This window comes from Camponotus floridanus, unplaced genomic scaffold (genome assembly GCF_003227725.1).
Source record: "Camponotus floridanus strain SB8 unplaced genomic scaffold, Cflo_v7.5 scaffold83, whole genome shotgun sequence".
In the NCBI taxonomy this organism is placed as follows: Eukaryota; Metazoa; Arthropoda; class Insecta; order Hymenoptera; family Formicidae; genus Camponotus; species Camponotus floridanus.
The window spans coordinates 788,558-811,712 of record NW_020229853.1 but is presented as its reverse complement, the minus strand read 5'-3'; the positions used below and the strand labels follow the sequence as shown (position 1 = coordinate 811,712).

At 31.0% G+C, this 23,155-nt stretch overlaps 2 protein-coding genes, 1 long non-coding RNA gene and 1 other non-coding gene across 4 annotated transcripts; 3 read left to right on the top strand and 1 right to left on the bottom strand.

Annotated features, from left to right (window-relative positions):
- Window positions 1–4,495: 4,495 nt before the first annotated feature.
- On the bottom strand, window positions 4,496–4,567 carry Trnak-uuu. The gene has a single exon. It is a non-coding gene; the product is annotated as a tRNA-Gln (tRNA).
- An 8,219-nt stretch (window positions 4,568–12,786) lies between these two features.
- On the top strand, window positions 12,787–14,091 carry LOC112639699. The gene is made up of 4 exons (XR_003123639.1): window positions 12,787–13,063; window positions 13,174–13,333; window positions 13,447–13,591; window positions 13,678–14,091. It is a non-coding gene; the product is annotated as an uncharacterized LOC112639699 (long non-coding RNA).
- Window positions 14,092–17,348: 3,257 nt separating this feature from the next.
- On the top strand, window positions 17,349–19,248 carry LOC105250178. Its single transcript, XM_025414564.1, has 3 exons — window positions 17,349–18,506; window positions 18,574–18,902; window positions 19,149–19,248. The coding sequence occupies exons 1-3, from the start codon at window positions 17,437–17,439 to the stop codon at window positions 19,211–19,213; spliced, it is 1,464 nt and encodes a 487-aa protein (XP_025270349.1). The 5' UTR covers window positions 17,349–17,436; the 3' UTR covers window positions 19,214–19,248.
- A 1,789-nt stretch (window positions 19,249–21,037) lies between these two features.
- Window positions 21,038–22,482, top strand: LOC105250177. Its single transcript, XM_011256140.3, has 5 exons — window positions 21,038–21,323; window positions 21,426–21,651; window positions 21,735–21,864; window positions 21,947–22,180; window positions 22,270–22,482. Exons 1-5 carry the CDS (start codon window positions 21,205–21,207, stop codon window positions 22,404–22,406), a joined length of 846 nt encoding a protein of 281 aa, XP_011254442.1. The 5' UTR covers window positions 21,038–21,204; the 3' UTR covers window positions 22,407–22,482.
- Window positions 22,483–23,155: the final 673 nt, after the last annotated feature.

Sequence of the window (23,155 nt, the reverse complement as noted above, 5' to 3'; positions counted from 1 at the left end):
AACACTATAATTAAGTACCTTTTCGTTAAGTACTTTTTGAGTTATAAGGCTTGAAATCATTTCTTAATTTTACATAAACCATAAAATATCTAGTAAAATATTCATTTTTCGATTATCTTACCTTAATACTTTTATGTACAAAATAATGAGAGGAATCAATGGTGTAAAGAAAACATACAGTTGTTTTTAAGAAAAAGTATGGAATTGTTAAATTACATATTTTTCGACCCATGTTTATACGAAATTTTTTGTTCAGAATTAAATTTCCTATAAGATCTCAAAATCTGCCTGAAACGTTTGGGGCTACTCTGCATATGTATGTATGTATATATACACATATATGTATATACAGGGTGTCAATTAAGTCCCGGGACGGCTGAATATATTCTCATGTAAGGTATTTTTGAAAAAGGTCAAGGTCATTTCTGAAGTAATTTTCAACGAGGAATTTAACGGTGACCTTCAATTTGACCTTGAGCTTGACCTTCAAGGTTATTTGAAGGTCAAAGTGTTTTTTTTAAATAGGAACCCCTATTTTTGATTGTATATTCTTATAGCTGACCTCGAGAGCTTTCCAAAACACTATAATAAAATATTTTTCCCTCAAGCATTTATCGAGTTATGATGCTTCAAATCATTTCTTAATTTTACATAAACCGTAAAATATCTTGTAAAATATTCACTTTTCGATTATTTTACCTTAATACTTTTATGTACAAAATAATGAGAGGAATCAATTGGTGTAAAGAAAAGACATAGTTATTTTTAAGAAAAAATATGTAATTGTTAATTGCAAATTATATATTTTTTTTCGAAACAACTATATGTTTTCTTTACGCCAATTGATTCCTCTCATTATTTTGTACATAAAAGTATTAAGGTAAAATAATCGAAAAGTGAATATTTTACAAGATATTTTACGGTTTATGTAAAATTAAGAAATGATTTGAAGCATCATAACTCGATAAATGCTTGAGGGAAAAATATTTTATTATAGTGTTTTGGAAAGCTCTCGAGGTCAGCTATAAGAATATACAATCAAAAATAGGGGTTCCTATTTAAAAAAAACACTTTGACCTTCAAATAACCTTGAAGGTCAAGCTCAAGGTCAAATTGAAGGTCACCGTTGAATTCCTCGTTGAAAATTACTTCAGAAATGACCTTGACCTTTTTCAAAAATACCTTACATGAGAAAATATTCAGCCGTCCCGGGACTTAATTGACACCCTGTATATAATCGTGGCACTCATTTATTCCCAGACAGCACACAAATATCTGAAGGACATCCATAAGATAACCATTAAGGATATTAAGGATATCCACAGATGATCCGTTTTACGTTCTTCGGACATTCAATGGACGTCCATGGTATATCGCGTAGCGGTAAACGAATGAATTAACACATCCTTGCGTGTTTGCGCAAAACTTTGACCTCCAAAATCGGACATCGTGTAGACTTCCAAATATTGTCCGTTAATGGATGTCTCAAATCAGATGTACGATGGACGTTCATTTCATGTCCATGGACGTGCGGACGTAAAATGGACATAAAATGAATGTCCTGTGCTGTCTAAGTTTAAATTGAAAATTATTACATTTGACATATATATCATATATTGTAAGTATATAGATTTCATAATTGGAAGTAAGGTTCCCTAGTAGCACAAAATATTGGCAAAATATTGGTATACCTTGGCTCAATATTGGTTATATTGGAAATGTCTTGGCCAATATTTTCCAATGTAAAACTAATATTGGTAGTTAACAAAATGCAAGTGTTCTGCCAATGTTGCAGTGCCCATGATGACCAATATTGGTTACTAAATATAAATGTGCAATAAATATAAATGTGTTGCCAATATGGTTGCATCCATTATAATTCAATATTGGTTATGAAGTAAATGTAAATGTGTGCCAATATTGTACGTTCACACTCTATATGTGAGCTTCGCACGTCGCCACTAGGTGGCAAAAAGGAAAACACTTAACCCGAGAGTAGAACTTTATCTAAAACAGTATATAAGGTCACGGCACAGGTCCCACAAGTTATCAGTCGGAAAAGTGTGGACTATTATAGTCGCACTTCCTCTACCTTTTGCGAAGAGCTTTAGAGCTCCATAAATTAACTACACACGGTTAATTTTTTTTGATGGCGAATTCCGTCATATATTAGAAACTGATCCAATGTAAAAATATTTGGGTATGTATAACTAGCCAATCTTGATTAAAGATGAAAATAATATATTCGTCCAATATTACAATTCAATATTGGCTCAAAATGAAAGCGCGTCTACTTTGCAATATTGGACTAATATTGGAAATATTGGATGTATATTGTTAGCCAATATTGCTCCAATAAAGTGTGCTACTAGAGTTCTTTAAAATTGATAACATATTTGAACAAGCAGAATTGTGATGCTATAGTAACCTATTATATTTTATCGAAAATAGTCGGTTGTATTACTAGCATTGATTTTACTAGCTATTTGATTGCTAATTAAATCATTTCACCGCTAGTATTCTCTATAGAATATATCTTTAACCATAATTGAATGCTTAAATATTCTTTCGTAACATTCTTATGTTCAGTATATATACAAACACATATGCACAGTATACATATTGAAATAAAATATTTATTTTTATACATTTCGAGGAATGCGCTTGAAATAACGACAGTAAATTAATATTTCCTGAAATTATAGTAATTACTTAAAGTGAAATAAATAAGGGTTATTCTGAATATAAAATTTATTTTTATCACTTTAAGGCAATTACGAAAAAAATAAACATTTAATTTTGGCAAGTATTTTTTAAAAATCTATTTCCTATATAAGAGTAATAGTACGCGCGTGTAATTTATGGATTTTAAAACTTCTAGAATCAGAAGATCATTTCCCTCCTTAAAATAATTATTGAAACTCTTTCTATCGTGCAAATGTATTGTCATATGTATATGTATGAAAGTTTTATATATCCTTCTATACTCAATAGTTTTGAATCCCTAAAAAAAGTTTCAAATTTTAATTTTGTCTAAAATGCGTGAAAATTTTTTATTTGTTCTCGGAAAAAAAAATCCGTGTATAATCCACGAATATAAATACACACACACACACACACACACACACACACACACACACACACATATATATATATATATATAATATTTATATATATAATATTTTATTAGATATTTCACGGTTTATATAAAATTAAGAAATGATTTCAAGCCTCATAATTTAAAAAGTACTTAATGAAATATATTTAATTATAGTGTTTTGAAAAGCTCTCAAGATAAATTGCAAGATAATGTAATAAAAAATATAGGGTTCCATTTAAAAAAAAATTGAAGCTAACCTTCACATAACCTTGACAATGCTATTCGAGGTCATAATAATGTTGCTGTGTAATGCGCCACATAAAACCCTATAACTTATATAAAACATTTTCTTTTTAATTTTTTAAATTTTAATATTTTTCGAAATATTAAGAGGTTTCCACACTTTTGATAAACCCTATATATATATATATATATATATATATATATATATATATATATATAATATGTCCTCGTATGTTTTCTTTCTCTTATATAATTTCTGTCCGTATATATAAAAAATAAAAAGAGTAATTGAAAAATAATTAGGAAAATAATTTTCGCATTTTTTTTTAGAAGTCACTAGACAACGCGCTTCGCGCACGCCATTTATTTCCTTTCATTATATATTTCTCACTGTCACACAAGCTGTCAAAATTTGTAATAATCGCAAATGACAGCTGCTCACAACATGAATTGAGCGCAATAAAAGAACCAATCGGCATCGCGGAAAAGCGAAAATAATAAACTTCGATATATTCGAGTAATCGACTTTACATGCTTTTTAGAAAGGGAAACTTGTAAAAGAAAAAAATGCTCACAGAGTATTTAATTTCAATATTATAATGAAATATTGTTGAAATTGTGGCTGTAACAAGAAAATGTTTCTTTTACAGAAATGAAAAGATTTTTAAGAGGTGAAAAAATGATGATGATATTATCAATTCCGATTTGAACCACAAGTTGATAATAATAACTTTGAAAGTAGCATAAAGAAAATTAATCATATAAAATAATATAAAATGGCTCTTTTAAAAACAAGTTTTGTTTTAAACATTTTTTTATTTAACACATTATTTCATCAATACAAATTGTCTAATTCAAAAATTGCATCTGAAAAAAAAATTTTTCTACATTTAATAATATATATATATATATATATATATATATATATATATTTAACAAAATTACACATTGGTTCTTATGAGTGATCTAAACTAATTTACACGACTTTTTCTTTTCATCGTTTACTTACATTATTTATATATTTCGTTATTTATATATTTATTTCGTTATTTATATATTTATTTGATTATTTATATATTTTGAAAATGTATCGCTTGCACATTTGTAAAAAATACTTGTATTTACATAAAAAAAAACAAAAGTTACATTTTTAGGTCCCACCGAGATTTGAACTCGGATCGCTGGATTCAAAGTCCAGAGTGCTAACCATTACACCATGGGACCGGTTGACAACCGAATCTATTAAAGAACTTTTTTAGAAATTAAAAGCTTATCCAGACAAATTTTCATAGAAATATAATAGTGTATATATATTCAACATTAATAATACCTTCTCACTTAAAGATAACGGTTTTAAAAAATAATGCATTGCATCTAATTATTTGTACATCGTTGGTTGAAGAAATATTTATGTAAAATTAATAGATTCTTGTGTGTGTGCGTGTACGTGTATGTGCATGATGTGTGCGTGGTGTGTGTGATGTATGCACAGAATGTTCATTTTAATTGTTTACTTCGAAAATCTCTTAAATGACGCATTTTCATCGAAATGTCAGACAAAAGTTATAAGATTTAAAGGAAGAAAAAAGTAGAGATATTAAATTGATCTCTCCTAGTAGCACAATACATTGGCAAAATATTGATATATCTTGGCTCAATATTGGTTATATTGGAAATGGTTGACCAATATTTTACCGCCGTAGAGTTAGCAGAGGAATTGAATATTTTCGAATTATTTTTTATTAGATAATTTAGGAATCGTTTGGAGAAGTTTAGGAAAATCATTTTAATATTTAGGAAATAATATTTTCTTTTTAATAATAAAAATGTATCGAACGTCAAGTTTTAGTAGATCGTAATTATGTTTAATATATATTATAAACGGAATCGATTAGAAATCATTTGGGGATAATATATTCATTGATACTTTTATTTGGGAAAGTTGCTTTTTTGTAATTTAAATAAATTTATACATTCAAAATAATGCATTATACGTTATGCATGCGGCATAAAGGACATTCAAGGGATATTCAACCAATCAGAATTCTTTATGTGCGCTGGCCTTTAAGAGCAGGCAAAATAAACACAGGTTTAACTCTATGTAACGTGTTTTTGTATAAAATTAAAGAATCTATCAAAAAAAACATCGCTCTGCACCGCGAACCGAAATATTCACGATTAAAGTTCACTACTATTTAAGTTAGAATATCTGTCATCTCATTTCACCAATCAATGGCTGCATTGTAGCTATTTGATTGGTTGAATGAGTCAGGTTGCGGTGCAAAGCGACGTTTTTTTTTGATAGATTCTTTAATTTTATGTAAAATCGCGTCGATTGACCCTAAATTTATTGATATTTGAGGTGAGGTGACTAAACTGAATAATTACCAAAAATTCAGTTAAATAAAATCTACGCCATCGATTTCAACGACGTCACACGTTACATAGAGTTAAACCTGTGTTCATTTTGCTTGCTCTTAAAGGCCAGCGCACATAAAGAACTCTGATTGATTGAATCCTTTATGCCGCATGCATAACGCATAATGCATTTTTTGAATGCATAAATTTATTTAAATGACAAAAAAGCAACTTTCCCAAATAAAAGTATTATAGAAACATATAATGATTTCTAATCATTTGGGAATAATATATCATCGATTCCGTTTATAATATATATTAAATAACTTATATAACATAATTACGATCTGCTAACTTGATGTTCGATACATTTTTATTATTAAAAAGAAAATATTATTTCCTAAATATTAAAATGATTTTCCTAAACTTCCCCAAACGATTCCCAAAATTATCTAATAAAGAATAATTCAAAAATATTCAATTCCTCTGCTCTACGGCGGTATGAAGTAACTAATACAAATAAAAAGGTATGCCACTAGTCGCCCGAAAAAATTTTCTCTTAGAAAATCATTTCGGATGATCAACAGCACACATTTTTATCATATACTATGGTCCATATTCTGAATCCTCTTTTATCGATAAAAGTGCTTTTAAAAGTGGCTTGTAGCTAATCAGAAAGCTTATAAGCCTCTTTTGAAGGCACTTTTATCGATAAAAGAAGATTCAGAATATGGGCCTATACGAATAATTCACGATTATTTATTAAATATCACAAAACTTTTAATAAACTGTGACTCACTCAACTATATATCTATATGCCAAATAATTTTCCTCGAGCTCGCCAAATCTTCCATATATAATACATACATTGAACTATAGAACTAACTAAGGAAAGAGCGCTCCTTTGTTACGAGCCGAGCCTGTCTGTGCGACGAAGGCTATTGCTATTTGGAATCGCTTTCTCTGTTACACTAACATGCTATAGTATATTTCTCATAGTTTCATGACGTACTATCTGTGCCCATACCTTAGTCAGTATATGTTTGAATAATGAATATATAAAAAATATTATTGTAATGAAATGAATTATTTAAAGAAATATAATGACAATAAACGAAATAAAATAATGTTCTATTTTGTTAAATTTTTAGTAAAAAAATTCTGTATACAACTTTAATGCGCAGACATATATTTTTAGCTAAAATAATACATGAAAAAGAGAGACGGCTATACCAAATAGATAGGCCGGAATTCATAGTCCGATCTTATATTTAAGATCGTCTTAAGTCTGCTTTGAGATTGACTTAAGACCTCATTTAACCAATCATATAGCTGCGTAGCATTTCAAGCTCGAACTTAAGACGATCTCAAATATAAGATCGGACTATGAATACCGGCCATACTGTCTCCCTCGGCTCGAGGTCACTAGTGTCCCTAGAATACAAAGTCTGGACAGGCCCCTCAAAATGACGTCAATGTGTGATGTGAGTATATAATGACCGGTATTCATAGTCCGATCTTATATTTAAGATCGTCTTAAGTCTGCTTGGAGGTTGACTTAAGACCATCAACTCATTCAACCAATCAAATAACTGCGTAGCATTTCAAGCTCGAACTTAAAGGTGCGGCCTCATTGACGCTAAAAAGTAGCGTCAATCATTGGTTGAACAAGGAGGTAAGTATAGTTGCTTCATTGTTCAACCAATGGTTGACGCTACTTTTTAGCGTCAATGAGGCCGCATCTTAAAGGTGCAATTTCATTGACGCTAAAAATTAGCGTCAATGAAATTCCACCTTAAGACGATCTCAAATATAAGATCGGACTATGAATACCGGCCTATGAACTGTCCAAACTCTGTATTCTAGGGACACTAGAAGTCACCGGACAATAACAAAGCAGTGCTCGTTCTAGTTAGTTCTATAGTTCAATGGATACATCCATAGACATAAGATTTGTTTTTTATTCCTGCACTGGCTGCACTAGTTCAAAAAGTGTACACTAAAGCGTTCGTTATTCCAGAACTGGTGTAACCGATACCGTTCGTTATTCCAGTGCAGGAAAACTTAGTGCACGAGTTCACTGAACTGGCTGCACTAGGTCCGGAGGTAGTGCAATCAGTGTAGAGCAACCAAGGAGGTGTTTTTTATTCCTGCACTGAATATAGCCGGCAATTTCAAAATTTAAAGGTTAATGTAAGTATAAAAGTAGAAGTTTTTTTGGATCAAAAAAATTTTACAAAATTTATATTTCAATATATATATATATATACAGGGTGTCCCTGAGCATGTGCTCACTCATTTGTAAAAAGGTAGAGCGCAGTAAATTAAATAAAGAAATCCTGTTATATGTAACGATTTTTGTAATAACAATATTAATATTAATTATTGAAATATTAATTATTGAAATCGGACGAATGAGAGAAGCGCTCGAGCTATAGCACGGCCCACCGTGTCAGACATTGCCTGCCGGCACGCAGCGGGAGGAGGGACAGCGCGCCGCTACCCGTGGTTACCGCTATCGCCATTCTCACGTTTCATTGCATCGCGTCAAGACTCGCATCTCGCGTCTCATTTCTGGCATTGTTTGGCGCGCTGTCCCTCCTCCCGCCGCGTGCCGGCAGGCAATGTCTGACACGGTGAGCCGTGCTATAGCTCGAGCGCTCGAGCGCTTCTCTCATTCGTCCGATTTCAATAATTAATATTTCGATTGTTATTACAAAATCGTTACATATAACAGAATTTCTTTATTTAATTTATTGCGCTCTACCTTTTTACAAATGAGTGAGCACATGCTCAGGGACACCCTGTATATATATATATATATATATACAGGATGGGAAAAAGTATGGAAGCAAACAATTATTTCCGAAACTATTCATTTTTCGACAAAATGTCTTAGACATAATTTTTATGGTATGAAAAGATGTATTATGTGGCATAGACGGCATGACCTTGAAATGACCCTTACGAGCTGCATACGAGCTAAATAACGTAAAAAATTTCAAATGGAACTCGTCAGTTTTTGTTACAGATTCTTGTAGCTGATGTCGAAACGTTTACAAAACACTGCATATGAGCCCCATTCCCTTAAAAACACTCCCAGTTACGAAACAATTGTGATACAAACAATTTGTATGCACATTGACATTGCTTACTGATTTCGCATCATGACGTTCAGTTGCGTCCACTAATAACATGTAATTGTACCTGGCTGTCATATGATACACTGTCTATGAGTATTTATAGAATTTTTTTGATTTCTTGATCATCGCTACCTTATTTATTATTATCATTTATTTTATCCTTAAAAAAGTAGTGTCAATTGGCATACAAGTTTCGGATATTGTGTTTTGAAAATTTGCTATTTTTGTCGTTTTCTATCATAGGAATTGTTACTGATTTTCATTTCTGTAATTTCAAATGTTATTTTCACGATGGCCCTATTAACAGAACGAAAGCGAATATCGCTGTTGATGATGCGTGGTTGGGGTGAGAATGAAAGAACTCACGATGAAGTTACAGTTTTGTTTAATGAAACTTTTCGAATCGGACAACCGGGCATAGTAAGATCTACCGTTGCTAAGACAATTCAACGATTTAATGAAACAGGTTCCGTAAAGGATAAGCCAAAAGTAGGAAATACGAATTATCACAATTGTTTCGTAACTGGGAGTGTTTTTAAGGGAATGGGGCTCATATGCAGTGTTTTGTAAACGTTTCGACATCAGCTACAAGAATCTGTAACAAAAACTGACGAGTTCCATTTGAAATTTTTTACGTTATTTAGCTCGTATGCAGCTCGTAAGGGTCATTTCAAGGTCATGCCGTCTATGCCACATAATACATCTTTTCATACCATAAAAATTATGTCTAAGACATTTTCTCGAAAAATGAATAGTTTCGGAAATAATTGTTTGCTTCCATACTTCTTCCCCACCCTGTATAATGTTCACAATTTATATAGTAAAAATCGTTACTGTTGAGTAAAATATAAAATTTGTAAGGTTAGAAAATCTTAATCTGTGAAATCTAATAGTAATTTTAATAATTTTATTTTAATAGTAATTTTAATAATTTTATTTGAAACATATGTATATATAATATTTACAATAAAAAACAATATGGCAAATACAGAAACAGCAAGAATAAAAAAAGATGCCATAGGAAATATTTTAGTGGATCAAACTGGACACGTAACATGCATTTCTGAAGGTATTAGAATTATCTAATATTTATTAAAGCAGATACAGTAAATATTTGATAAAATTATGTTATTAATGTGACGCGCCATATTTTTCACTGCTTTACAGTAGTTTACACTGTATCGTTTTCTTAAGGCACTACCCTAACAGCACACATGTCCGAAAGATATCCAAAGAATATCCATAGGATATCCATAGGAGATTGGGATATTCTATGGATGTCCTTTGGACATCTTTTGGACATGTGTGCTGTTAGGGTAAATATATGAGTATTCTATACTCCGCCATTTTTAATCCATCTCCCCACCCCAATCTCACTAACCTATCTACTATAATCTCAGCTTAGCGACGAGGCGAGTGACACGAGAAACAAGGAGGGGGAATGGATTAAAAATGGCGGAGTATAGAATACCTGTATATTTAGTGCTCTAGTTTTCTATTCCCGTCTGCACTCTCAGTTCTCGCTTGCACTGGCTCAGTTCTAGTGCAGAACTAGTTCAGTTCAGTGTAGGAATAAAAAACAAACCTATAGTAAGTATAGGCCGGTATTCATAGTCCGGTCTTATATTGAAGATCATCTTAAGAACTCATTCAACCAATCAAATAGCTACAATGCAGCCATTGATTGGTGGAATAAGAGCTTAAGACAATCTTAAATATAAGATCGGACTATGAATTCCGGCCATAGACCGAGCATCCAATGTATATAAGCATTAAGCATATGAAAAGAAAGACAAAAGATGTAAGATGAATTTCTTTCTCTTTTTAATGGAGAAGTGGGGAGCACTTCTTCTCATCTCTTCGCCCCTCCATGACGAACCGGCGCGAGGAAATGTCACATCACTGGTTAGCCGCCATTACTGTCGCGCATGCGCGAAAAACCTGACCCACCTGATAATACCAGAGAGAAAACTGAGAGGGGTCACGTTGCTCTTTTTTAGGGAACGCTTTTTCCCCGCCATAAAGTGGCGCTAACTGGATCCATTTTACGGCCGGCGGTACTACGTGGCCGGATTCACTTTTCGCTGCCACGGTAAAACGACCGATTGGTTTATGTCCGTGTTAGATCCATAATTGTGGATCTCAAAAGTACATATCATACATTTATTAATTTTTATTACATATTATTAACAGCGCGTGATCTTTTTTCACTTTAGCATATATTATGAAGTAATATATATGTATATGCGTGTATAATATATATAAAATTAAAATGCTTATTTTATTTCACATAAAATTTAATGTTTTAATAATTTCAATAAAAGTATTTTAATAAAATATATATATGTATATTACTCCAATAATAAATATTATCAAAATGAAAAACCATTGCGGTATTGCATGCTCGCCCAGGCCGTCGCACTCTGTTCAAGAATCTTAAATCTATAATAAAACTAATCCTAGCGGATAATTAGAGTTCCCTTTCAGGTGCGACAATCCCGCGCTCGCTTTCGCCCTTCGACGGGGATTGTCCCTCGCTGTGACGGCTCACAGAGGGCACAAAATACTAAAAGACAACGAAAAGATGTCTTTTCTAAGTCGACTTTTGGACATGGCGAAAAAGACGTCTTATAGATGTCTTTTCGTCATGTCGAAAAGACGACTAAAACAAGACGTCCTTTCGTCGACCTCTTAAAGTCTAGAATTTGTACGTCCAAAAAGATAACTTAAAAAGACGACGAAAAAACGTCTTGTTTTAGTCGCCTTTTTCGTTGTGTCCAAAAAGACGACTAAAATAAGGCGTCTTTTCGTCAATTTTTTTAAGTCTAGGGCCGGTATTCATAGTCCGGACTTACATTTAAGATCATCTTAAGCTCTCATTCCACCAATCAATGACTGCATTATAGCTATTTGATTGGTTGAATGAGTTCTTAAGATGATCTTAAATGTAAGACTATGAATACCGACCTAGAATTTGTACGCCTAAAAATGACTTAAAAAAGACGACGAAAAGACGTCATGTTTTAGTCGTCTTTTCGACAAAGCTGAGAAGATGTCGTTTAGTCGTCTTTTTCGTTGTTCCAAAAAGACGACTAAAATAAGGCGTCCTTTCGTCAACTTTTTTAAGTCTAGAATTTGTACGCCTAAAAATGATTTAAAAAAGACGACGAAAAGACGTCATGTTTTAGTCGTCTTTTTCAACATGTCGAAAAGACATCTATAAGACGTCTTTTTGCCATGTCCAAAAGTCAATTTAAAAAAAGTCATCTTTTCGTCGTCTTTTAGTATTTTGTGCCTTGTGGCCCTGTGGGTAATGCATTGCGAAACATGAAGTTGGATTGAGGTAAGTATAGTAATTATGTCTAAAATATATAGATAGAAGTAAAATAAACGATAATTTCTAGCAAATAATATATTTATTTCCACGGATCTTCCACAGCAAGCAATCGTTCAAGTGTATTTACTATACAGTTCTGAAATGAAAAACAAATTCTTTCTGCGCGAGAAAAAGCGTCAAGAAAAGAAAAGTTTTCATTGATTTATCTGTGACGTTACGCATTTGGACGCATTCATTGGGATCGCAGCCTTAACATTTAATGAAAGCGTAAGGCCGGGTCTACAATAGATAATTTAAATCCTAAGCTTTAAGAAATTAACCAATCACAATCGAGTATTCTCTTCATACTTGACTGTGATTGGTCAATCTCTTAAGGCTTACGGCTTAAATTACCTATTGTAGACCCGGCCTAACCGTTTTAAGCGGCAAAAGATATAGAAAATAATTGAACTTCTCTCTTCAATTGTTACCTTCTTCTTCCCGAATTATTGCCCCTCCTTCTTTCCGATAAAGATATCGTGGGCAAGACATCGTGGGCAACATTCTTTTCATTTTTTATTGTTTTATAATACATATATTTTTTTAATTAACTCGTGTAACTTTTAGTTTGTATTTTTTTAAGGTGACCATTGTTCTACTGAATCAAGATTTTTGCAACAAGAAAAGTATTTGCAAATGATCAACGGCAAATTGGATAATGTCATAAGAAAGTTGGATATGTCATAAGAAAGTTGGATATATACTATCTTAGCTTTCCATGATGAGGAAATGCCGTTAACGCATTCTTCTCCGGATTTGTTACCTCTATTTCCATTAAAATCTAAGGCAGATTTTAAAACATTTTGTGACAATTTGGAAAAAGAGGATTTACAAAAACAATTTGTAAGTACAACATAAATAATTTGTATAATTGTATTTATATAATTGTATTTGTATTATTTTTCTATTAAAAAATGCATATTTTAATATTTTTGAAATTACATTTATTGTAGCAAAAAAGAATTCGCAGTATGGGTGGCAAATCGGCAGAAAATCACCTTCGCAACTGTTTAGTTACAACTCTAAGTAATGAGCTAGCGAAATAGTTAACCTGGGAAGGCCAGCGTCAGACGGTGAGAATAAAAAGCACTGTCTTTGCAAATATTATCATAGGTATGTGCGTATATTTTGTGATTTTCTTGAAAAAGTTGTTTTTGTCCTATATGTGTGTTTCATCATGATATTAATTTTAATATGTGTGTTTCATCATGATATTAATTTTTCAGACGCTATTCTAAACATGTACAGTAAAAGTGATATGTACAGTTTAAAGGAGAAATTCTGCGAATGGTTAAGAAGAGGAAGCGATAGACATCGTTATGAATTAAAGAAGTTGCTATAATACAACTATTTCTTGCTTGGAGTTTTAAGGTATGCGCGCAAGATTTATGAAAAAAAATTAACATTTTTGTACATATCGTGAGAATGTAGTTTTGATAAAATTTGTATCTTTATAGATGGAAAGCTGCAGCCCTAATATAACAATGAACGAGAGAAAAACGCAGAAATAATGAATATGAAAAAAAGGGACCTTTTCATCATAAGGGACATTGACGAAAAAGGAGGCATATTGATATAGTCCCAGTAAGCAAAATGTTAGCAGTCTGCCAGCAGCATGCGAGCAGATTCAAACAGAATATTGCGGCAGATTGGCATCAACTGCGTCCGCATTAAGCTTGGGTTCTGCTAGCAGAATCTGTCAGCATAAACCGACAGCAGATTGTTAGCAGAAATCGAGCAGAATCTGCGCATGCAATTTGATGTTAGATTGTCAGCAGAAACCGAGCAGAATCTGCGCATGCAACCTGATGGCAAATTGACAGCAGAAACTGCACATAATTTGCGCTTACTTTTATTAATGTTATATAAATGCAACAAAATTGATTATTACAAGTGCTAAATAACAATATTATCGGCAAGTTAATTAGAATTTTCTTAGAAAATAACATATAATATGTTATATCGTAGTTATATGTTATATTAGTATGTTATATCGTAGTTATATGTTATAGTAATATGTTATATCGTAGTTATATCTCATATAGCGAAGGATTAATTCAATTTAATTAAATTAATAATAAAGTAAATGATAAAAGTAAATGTAACTTGTAAAACTTGAGATGTAATTTATTATATTTAGAATTACATTCTTGCTTTATACCTCAAATAGGTAGTACATGAATAATTTTTCATTTATCATATTGATTCCAATCAGTTTAATATTCTGACTCTCATTTGCTTGTATCAGATATCAGAAATTAAAGTGATAGAAATTAAAATGATAATTACTATATTTTTATTCTTTTATTCATATTCGCGACTTTATATATATTTCTGACAGAAATTCAATTACGAGAAAGTACAGCTCACGTAGCGGTAAGTGAAGGAACTATCGAATCAAACCCTGTTCCATTTCTGCCATCAATCTGCTATCAGAGATTGTATGTGCAGATCCTGCTCGATTTTTGCCGACAATCTGTTGTCAAATTGCATCGCACAGATCCTGTTCAATTTCTGCCACCAATCTGCCACTAAATTATGCCGGCAGAATCTGTTTAATTTTTGCTGCCAATTTGGTAACTGATTATGTTAACAAGCTTTGTTATATTTCTGTTAACATTCTGCCGACATCACGTACATGATATATCAGAACCTGCATCGATTCTGTAAAATCTTTCTCTCGACAACAATTTGTAACAGATTCCCTGACAAGATCTGCTTTAGCAGACTTGGCTATTGGGGGTATTTATATATGCATATACAAAGAAGCACACAGTCACACGTACAATAGGCCGATTTTTTGCTAGTTTTTCGAAAGGAAAACGCCTTTTTAATTCCTTTCGAATCATAATTGTTTTGTTTACGAAATTTGTGCAATGTTTTTTTTATTGTGAAATATTTTTCTTTATAACATTAATTGGAAATTACGGGGCACAATAGATAAATGAGTAAATTCTTTTATTTTTTTTATTTACTATATTTAAAGTTTTTAGACATATGAAGTCAGACTTAATATTGTGCAATTTATTTTAGTATCTACAAATTGTTTTTGTAAATCTTTGAATTCAGAACTTCACAAAATATTTTAGACTATGCCATATAGTTTAACGATATTTGTTTATGTTTATTTCAAGAAAGCTTAATTTCCAATTTCTTTGTAATGATTTGTTTATGTTAAAAAATTCTATACAAAATATGTTTATTTTTGCGTTCCACTGATTTTAATATGTCTGGTTTTTATGTCTAATTACATTATGTCTTATTATAGATATAATTAAATAATATTAAAATATTTCTTCATATTTTATTCCATGTATATATATAAATAAATACGTGTATATAATACACATATTCCTTTATACATGGAATAAAATATGAAGAAATAAATATTAGGTTGCGGCGCCCGCAATTGCGTATTCGATTATTTTTTAGATTGGAGGATGTATGTACACACGCACATATTTAATTGCAATGCCCGCAGTTGTAAACAGAGAGAAGATACATATAAAGTATATATACATCTATCTTCTCTTTGGTTGTAGATTTTATAATATACACATACATACAAATGTTATGTATCAAGGACGAGCGGCAATACATGTCCACAAACATACACATATTAGAAATGAGCGATACAGAATATAATAACATTATAAATATCGATATTTTCATAATAAATTTATCGACAGTAATAATAAAACAAGCCGATGGGTGCTGGGACTGTCATTCTTGGGCGACAGAGTCCGCATCGGTTATGTTTTTATATAAAACATTATTTCTGTAGATAAATAGTTATTATTATTATAATATCGATATTTTATTTGTTTTTATAAGTATTTTTAACAATATGTAAACTACATCTAAAATACGTCTTTTGTGCAAGTAACAATTGACCGAGCTACACTGTTATATATATATATATATATATATATATATATATATATATATATATATATAATGATGCAATCAATTAATTATAGCGCTTTTCTTTTAATATAATACATATTATTATATGTATAAAATTAAATACGTTTAATTGCTTAAACTCTATCAAAATGTATGAATTGATTAATTGTAATATTACTATTATATCCGTGAAATGCACCGACAAAAAAAGATACACAATTTTTTTCAGATTTGACCTGTAATAGGTCAGAATTGGTTTTTACAAATATATCGCTCATTTTTAATCGATTTTCTACATACACATGCGCGCGCATGCACACGTATTTATAAATGAAACTGTAATTTAAATTACAAAACATTATTACATCTGTAATAATTATTACAGATACTTAAATTATAAATATATTGAATAATAGTTTTTCTATTTTTGTTTTGTGATATATTTTTCTTTAAATTGGAAGAAATATAGTTTTAAGTAAATCATATTTGACAGTGGCTGCATATTGCATTGTGATAAATGTGTTTTGATATATTTTGAATTAAACTAATACAGGGTCGCCATTATTATTTAATTAATAAATGCATTCAATGTAGACGAGAGAAATAAAAGATGTATTATAGTATTTATAAATAGTGCGTACATATAATAAAGAAATTATAGTATAATGTTCATGTAAGAGATATAAACAATTTTTTATTATAATAAAATTTTATTTATAAATTTTAAAATAATGTAATATTTTGTAATATCTATCTATCTATCTATCCTAACTTAATATTCATATAGTACAAAGCAGTTTCAAAAATGACTAAAACTCGACATATTTCTATTCAAATTAAGACGTCTTTTAATAGTATAATAATATAGTCTACGAAAAGACGACTAAAAAAAGATTAAGGGAGAACACCACTGTGAGATTTTCAAAAAATCGATTTTTTTTTTGCCTTTACAAAATCCCTTAGACCCTCAAAAATATGATACAAATTCGTTTATAGCTAAAAAATTTTTTTTAGAAGGTTTTCAAGCATTTTCCTGAGAGCTCTCTAAGAGCCGAAAAACGCTGTCGGCAATACAACCCTGTTATTTTTAGTTTCTTCCTCATTTAATTTTATTATCCTTAGAAATTAAGTTACCGACTGAAATAAGTTCTCTTTTTGACCTATAGGTGCGCTGAAAAAAAAAAATTTCCATCAGCTGTAGCGTCTGTAAAACCGTTGAGAAGACGCCGTTGCTTCGGAGTGCGCGTCTGTTTGTGTACATATTTATTGTTTTTTTACGAATAACAGTGTGTTTTTTACTTGTTTAAGTAATGTCTCCACCGAAAGTATATGAAAATAAAAACGGTGATCGGGGGAATTATCGATCAAGACTAAGAAGCAAAATCAGCAATCGTAAACCTCCTAATCCTAGTGAAATTGAAAAGAATGACGAATTTGTTAGCAGCTCTTCAAAAAAAATTAAACTGTCAAAAGATGCTTATGATATCAGTGTTGATAGTACTTTTTCTTATCGGATCGTGTGTCTATCTATGGTTTTAAATACTATTTCAACGTTAGTGCAGTGTAAAACATGTGGCGGGGACATTAATTTCACAGAGTCAAGTGCACGTGGCTTAGGATTCAAAATTGTTGTTAATTGTGCAAATTGTGCTCAAGTACCAATTAATTCGTGCCCATTGATAAACAATGCTTACGAAATAAATAGAAGAGTGATATTTGCTATGAGACTTATTGGTGTCGGCTTGAACGGCATTATAAAGTTCTGTGCTTTCATGGACTTACCTCGCCCCATATTTCAATCTTTTTATGATAAAGTTTTGAAAAGTCTCGTTGTCGCTACATCGGCTGTTCGTGAAATTTCTTGTAAAAAAGCTGCAGTTCAAGAAAAAAATATGTCGATTGAAAAGGGCCAAACCGAAAGTGTCACTGTGTCTGGTGACGGATCTTGGCGCAAGCGAGGATTTTCGTCTTTATATGGTATCGTTTCATTGATTGGCTGGTACACTGATAAAGTACTTGATATTATTGTAAAGTCGAAGTATTGTAAAGCTTGTGATACATGGGCATCAAAAGAAGGTACTGCTGAATTCGACGAATGGAAATTGAGTCATGCTAACGAGTGCCAAGCCAATCACGAAGGCTCCTCTGGTAAGATGGAAGTTGATGAAGCAGTTGAAATGTTCGCGCGATCGCAAGAGCTTCATGGCCTTAAATATTCTAATTATGTGGGCGATGGTGACAGTAAAACCTTCAAAGGAATCGCTGAAAGTCAACCATACGCAAATTTTATAGTAAAAAAAAAGGAGTGCGTCGACCACGTACAAAAAAGAATGGGTTCACGATTACGAGAAATGAAAAAAAAAAACAAAAGGCATCGGAGGTAAAGGCAAGCTAACTGGAAAGTTAATTGATGAGTTAACGATTTTTTATGACCTTGCAATTCGCAGAAATGCCGATTCCGTAGAGAAGATGAGGAAAGAAATTTGGGCAACATTAAAGCATAAGATGTCGACAAATGACAAGCCCCAGCACGATGATTGTCCAACCGGAGAAGAATCTTGGTGCTCTTGGCAACGCTCGAAAGCTCAAAATGACTTAGCGAATTACAATCACAAGCCAGTTATGTGTGATGAAGTATATGAAGCAGTCTTGCCGATTTATAAAGATCTTAGTAGAGATGATCTGCTTCAGCGCTGTTTGGGTGGATATACTCAAAATACAAATGAGAGCTTTAACAAGGTAGTGTGGACGATCGCTCCAAAAAATAGTTCTGACGGTAAATTGATGCTCGATATTGCAGCTGATATTGCTACAATGACTTTCAACGACGGTCTACTATCCCTTTTTGAGTCATTAAAAATTAAAAAAGATATACAACTTTTTATACGAAAATTATAGTCGAAAAATGAAACTTTTTCTTCAAACTTGTCTCTATTTTTTTTTTTCGAATTTTTTAATTTCCTCAGGTACTTCGATGCTAAAACTAATATATTTCATGAAAATATTTTATTTTTTGTTCCAGGAACAAATTTAAGACACTTCTACTGCGTGCAGTGGAGCGACTCGAGTCAAAATCACTTCTACTAAAGCTACTCTTGCGCCGCCATTTTGTATTTTTTTGTACATAAAAAAATTTTTTTGTTTACTTAAATATATGCCAAATATAGCCTAAAAGTTTTTTTCTCTAAATCCAACCCAATCCTCAAAAAAAAACCAAATTAAGCACTTGAAAATGATAGGTCGCAGTGGTGTTCTCCCTTAAATTATGTCTAGACGACTAAAAAATGTCGTAAATAAGTCTTTAAAAACCTAATAAAAAGATATCTTAAAGACGACCGAAAATGTACAGTTTTAGTCGTCTTTGTGCCCTGTGGGGGGACTCAAAAGCGTCACGTCACAATGTGTGTGTGTGTGTGTGTGTGTGTGTGTGTGTGTGTGTGTGTGTGTGTGTGTGTAGTATATATATATATATATGTCATATTTTATTGGTACATATACATATACATATATATAAGTGTATAAAACGACCGTCTGTTCGTGCTAGATTCATTAATTATTGTGAATTTCAAAATAAAGAATCTCAAAAAATACGAAACATTATTGCGTATGATCTTTTTTTCATTTTGGTAATATTTATTATTGGAGTAATATACACATATATATTTTATTAAAATACTTTTATTGAAATTATTAAAACATTAAATTTTATGTGAAATAAAATAAGCATTTTAATTTTATATATATTATACACGCATATACATATATATATATTTTTTCATAATATATGCTACAGTGAAAAAAGATCACGCGCTTAATAATATGTAATAAAAATTAATAAATGTATGATATGTTTTGTACTTTTGAGATCCATAATTATGGATTTAACACGGACATGAACCAATCGGTCGTTTTACCGTGGCAGCGAAAAATGGATCTGGCCATGTAGTACCGCCGGCCGTAAAATGAATCCAGTTAGCGCCACTTTATGGCGGGGAAAAAGCTTTCCCTGAAAAAGAGCAGCGTGACCCCTCTCAGTCTTCTCTCTGATAATACTGATGTAGATCCGACTTAGGGCCTATCCAGACAAACTTGCATAGGTGCATATGCATAACATAAGACCATGGGTGTTTACGACAATTAATCGGATCTTTGATCGGACTGAGCAGTGGTACTCAGCGATAGACTTTCTAAATTTCTCTAGACTAATCCGGATCAATGATGTGTCTCTGAAGTAATCGAATTAGATTAACAACTTATTCTTATTTTATAGAAAACATCTTATTCCAGTAAAATACATTTGTTTATTAATATATATTTGATAAATAAAGATATATTAATTAAAAGAATAATAAAGTATCTTCTATAATTTCTTATGATGTTTTTCACAATTTTTTTCGATCAGCTCGACCGTAATTTCTTTCGATGACTATTAATCTAATTCGATTACTTCAGAGACACATCATTGATCCGGATTAGTCTAGGAAAATTTAGAAAGTCTATCGCTGAGTACCACTGCTCAGTCCGATCAGAGATCCGATTAATTGTCGTAAACACCTCATATGGACCAATGAGCATCGAGAATTAAATCGCTATATTGACTTACATAACATAATACTCGATACTCATTGGTCCATATGATCTTATGTAGAGAACCTCTAGGAGAGAGAATGGACAACTGATCAAGCTTTTTCATGATTGGCTGGCAGAAAATGTATCAATTTTAGCTATTGCGACGCCAATGCAAAATATGATGACACACAAATAGGACACACATGACACACATATATTAACCTATTTGTGTGTCATCATATTTTGCATTGGCGTCGCAATAGCTAAAATTGATACATTTTCTGCCAGCCAATCATGAAAAAGCTTGATCTCATGTCACATGATCAGTTGTCCATTCTCTCTCCTAGAGGTTCTCTAATCTTATGTTATCCATATGCACCTATGCAAGTTTGTCTGGATAGGCCCTTAAAAGCGTTCCATGTTCCATGAAAAACGGTAGCTCTTCTCAGGCTTCTCTTTGGTACTAGTGTAATTATGAAAAAAAGAAAAAAATAAGTATCAGTGTAACTATGGAGAATGAAGAAGTAATACAATTGCGCAAGCTAAAAGAAAAACTTTTAAAAAAAGCGATTCAGTTAAAAGACAAACTAAAAGATCAAGAAGATAAACACCAGTCATTAATTAATATGTAATAATATATAATATGTGAATTATTTCTGTAACTAATTGATTCATTCATGATGATTAAACTTCTCTAATCAATAAACTTAACTGTTCCGGATATTTGTAGCACACTACCTTCTGATAATGAAGATCATAAATCATCGAAACCACAATCCATCAAATACAAGACCAAATTATGTGAGATTGCGGGTCAAGTGATGGGAATAACATTTAAAGACATCAATAAAAAATGGTTACATAACAATACTTTTATTTATACAGCTAAAGTAATAACAAAAACCTTTTCCTTCAATCTTGAATTAACAGTAGTTTTCGCAGACACACACACATTGGTATGAGAAAATTATAAAATTCAATGCTCTAATTACTAATTTTTTTAATGTTATTTCTTAATTCTTTATCTTCTTTTTTTTAGCATTTAGATTATTTTAAAATCGACAACATAATGTGTTATTTTACAAACATTGATGATTGTTATATGCTTGAAATATCTCCTTGGTTTGAAAAGATTACAAACATAAAAAATTTTCCTCTTCTTATATCTGGTAAATATTATAATAACCATAATGATATCATTAATAAGTTATAGCAATTTTAATGTTATATAATGAGCCATCTCTTTTTTAGCACTTTCTGATTACATTGCAAATAACAATCTTAGATCTAAGATTCTGAATAGTTTAAAATCAAGGAAATATGCAACTGTACAACAATATACTCAGGAAAATGGAGGCATATTAGTATATATACACTCATCTATGAAAACAGAAGAAAATTATTTAATATTCCAGTGGACAATGAAATTTTTGGAACTAACATGGCACATTGAACATTTCTTTATAGTAAAACCCACAAATATTGGTAAAAAAATTAATATATTTGTATAAATAGAAATTACATTGATAGTTAAATAAGTTGGAAATATTTAGTGATAATTTGTTGATTTTTAGGAATAAAATTTTCTGAAGAAAACCGAACTTTACTAAAACAATTTTGCGAAATTGGTTTGACAAAAAACAAACTTGTGGAATTGTGGGATAGATTGTGCATTGCTATTGATAATTATACTGAAGAGATAAATGCATAAAATTTATTCCTCAAAATTCAATATGCACAGAAATACATAGAATATAGAATAAAATATATATAAATTAAGTATTTTATTTAAATGAAAGATTAAGAGCTTATATTAAAATTAATAAATAAATGATTTTTATGATATATAGATTATAATCTCTTTCTAAAAGGAGTTTTTTCTTTTTTACCTCTTTAAATATAAATTTCTTTAAAAAAATATCCATTATATATATATATATATATATATATATATATATATATATATATATATATGTATATATATATGTATATGTATATATAAAGAATCTGCCAATTAGAAAAAATTAAATTATTTAACTTTTTAAAAATTTTATTTATTAAAACTGAAGCTTAAAAGTGAATTATTAAATTTGTTTTAAGTTATATACATATAGGATATATCCCGAGAATTAATTTCAACAAATTGCAGTAGCATATTTTAAAAGTGGATATAAAAAAATTAGAATAAAAAAAGTTGAATAAAAAAATATATAAAGTTGGCTAAAAATGCTTTATTATGAAGTTAGACAGAAATATTGAAATGGAACATAGGAACATAAAATAGACAACAACGGATTTTCCCTTGTACAGAATACAATAGATCAACCATTATCTATGCATTCATACGTTTATTATCTTTCTTAAACGATTCGGAGTATGATTATATGATTTTATATTAACTGTTAGATTACTATCATCAATAAACTATCAAATGCCATTAAAATGTCAAGAGTCTCTTTA

Bases quoted from the DNA above. Each gene is read 5' to 3' on its own strand.
- LOC105250178 (XM_025414564.1), top strand. From the start codon at position 17,437: ATGTCTCCACCGAAAGTATATGAAAATAAAAACGGTGATCGGGGGAAT. The intron at 18,507-18,573 runs GTAAAGGCAAGC...TGCAATTCGCAG, and splicing joins AAAAACAAAAGGCATCGGAG to AAATGCCGATTCCGTAGAGA. The intron at 18,903-19,148 runs GTAAATTGATGC...TTTTTGTTCCAG, and splicing joins TCCAAAAAATAGTTCTGACG to GAACAAATTTAAGACACTTC.
- LOC105250177 (XM_011256140.3), top strand. From the start codon at position 21,205: ATGGAGAATGAAGAAGTAATACAATTGCGCAAGCTAAAAGAAAAACTT. The intron at 21,324-21,425 runs GTAATAATATAT...GGATATTTGTAG, and splicing joins CACCAGTCATTAATTAATAT to CACACTACCTTCTGATAATG. The intron at 21,652-21,734 runs GTATGAGAAAAT...TCTTTTTTTTAG, and splicing joins TCGCAGACACACACACATTG to CATTTAGATTATTTTAAAAT.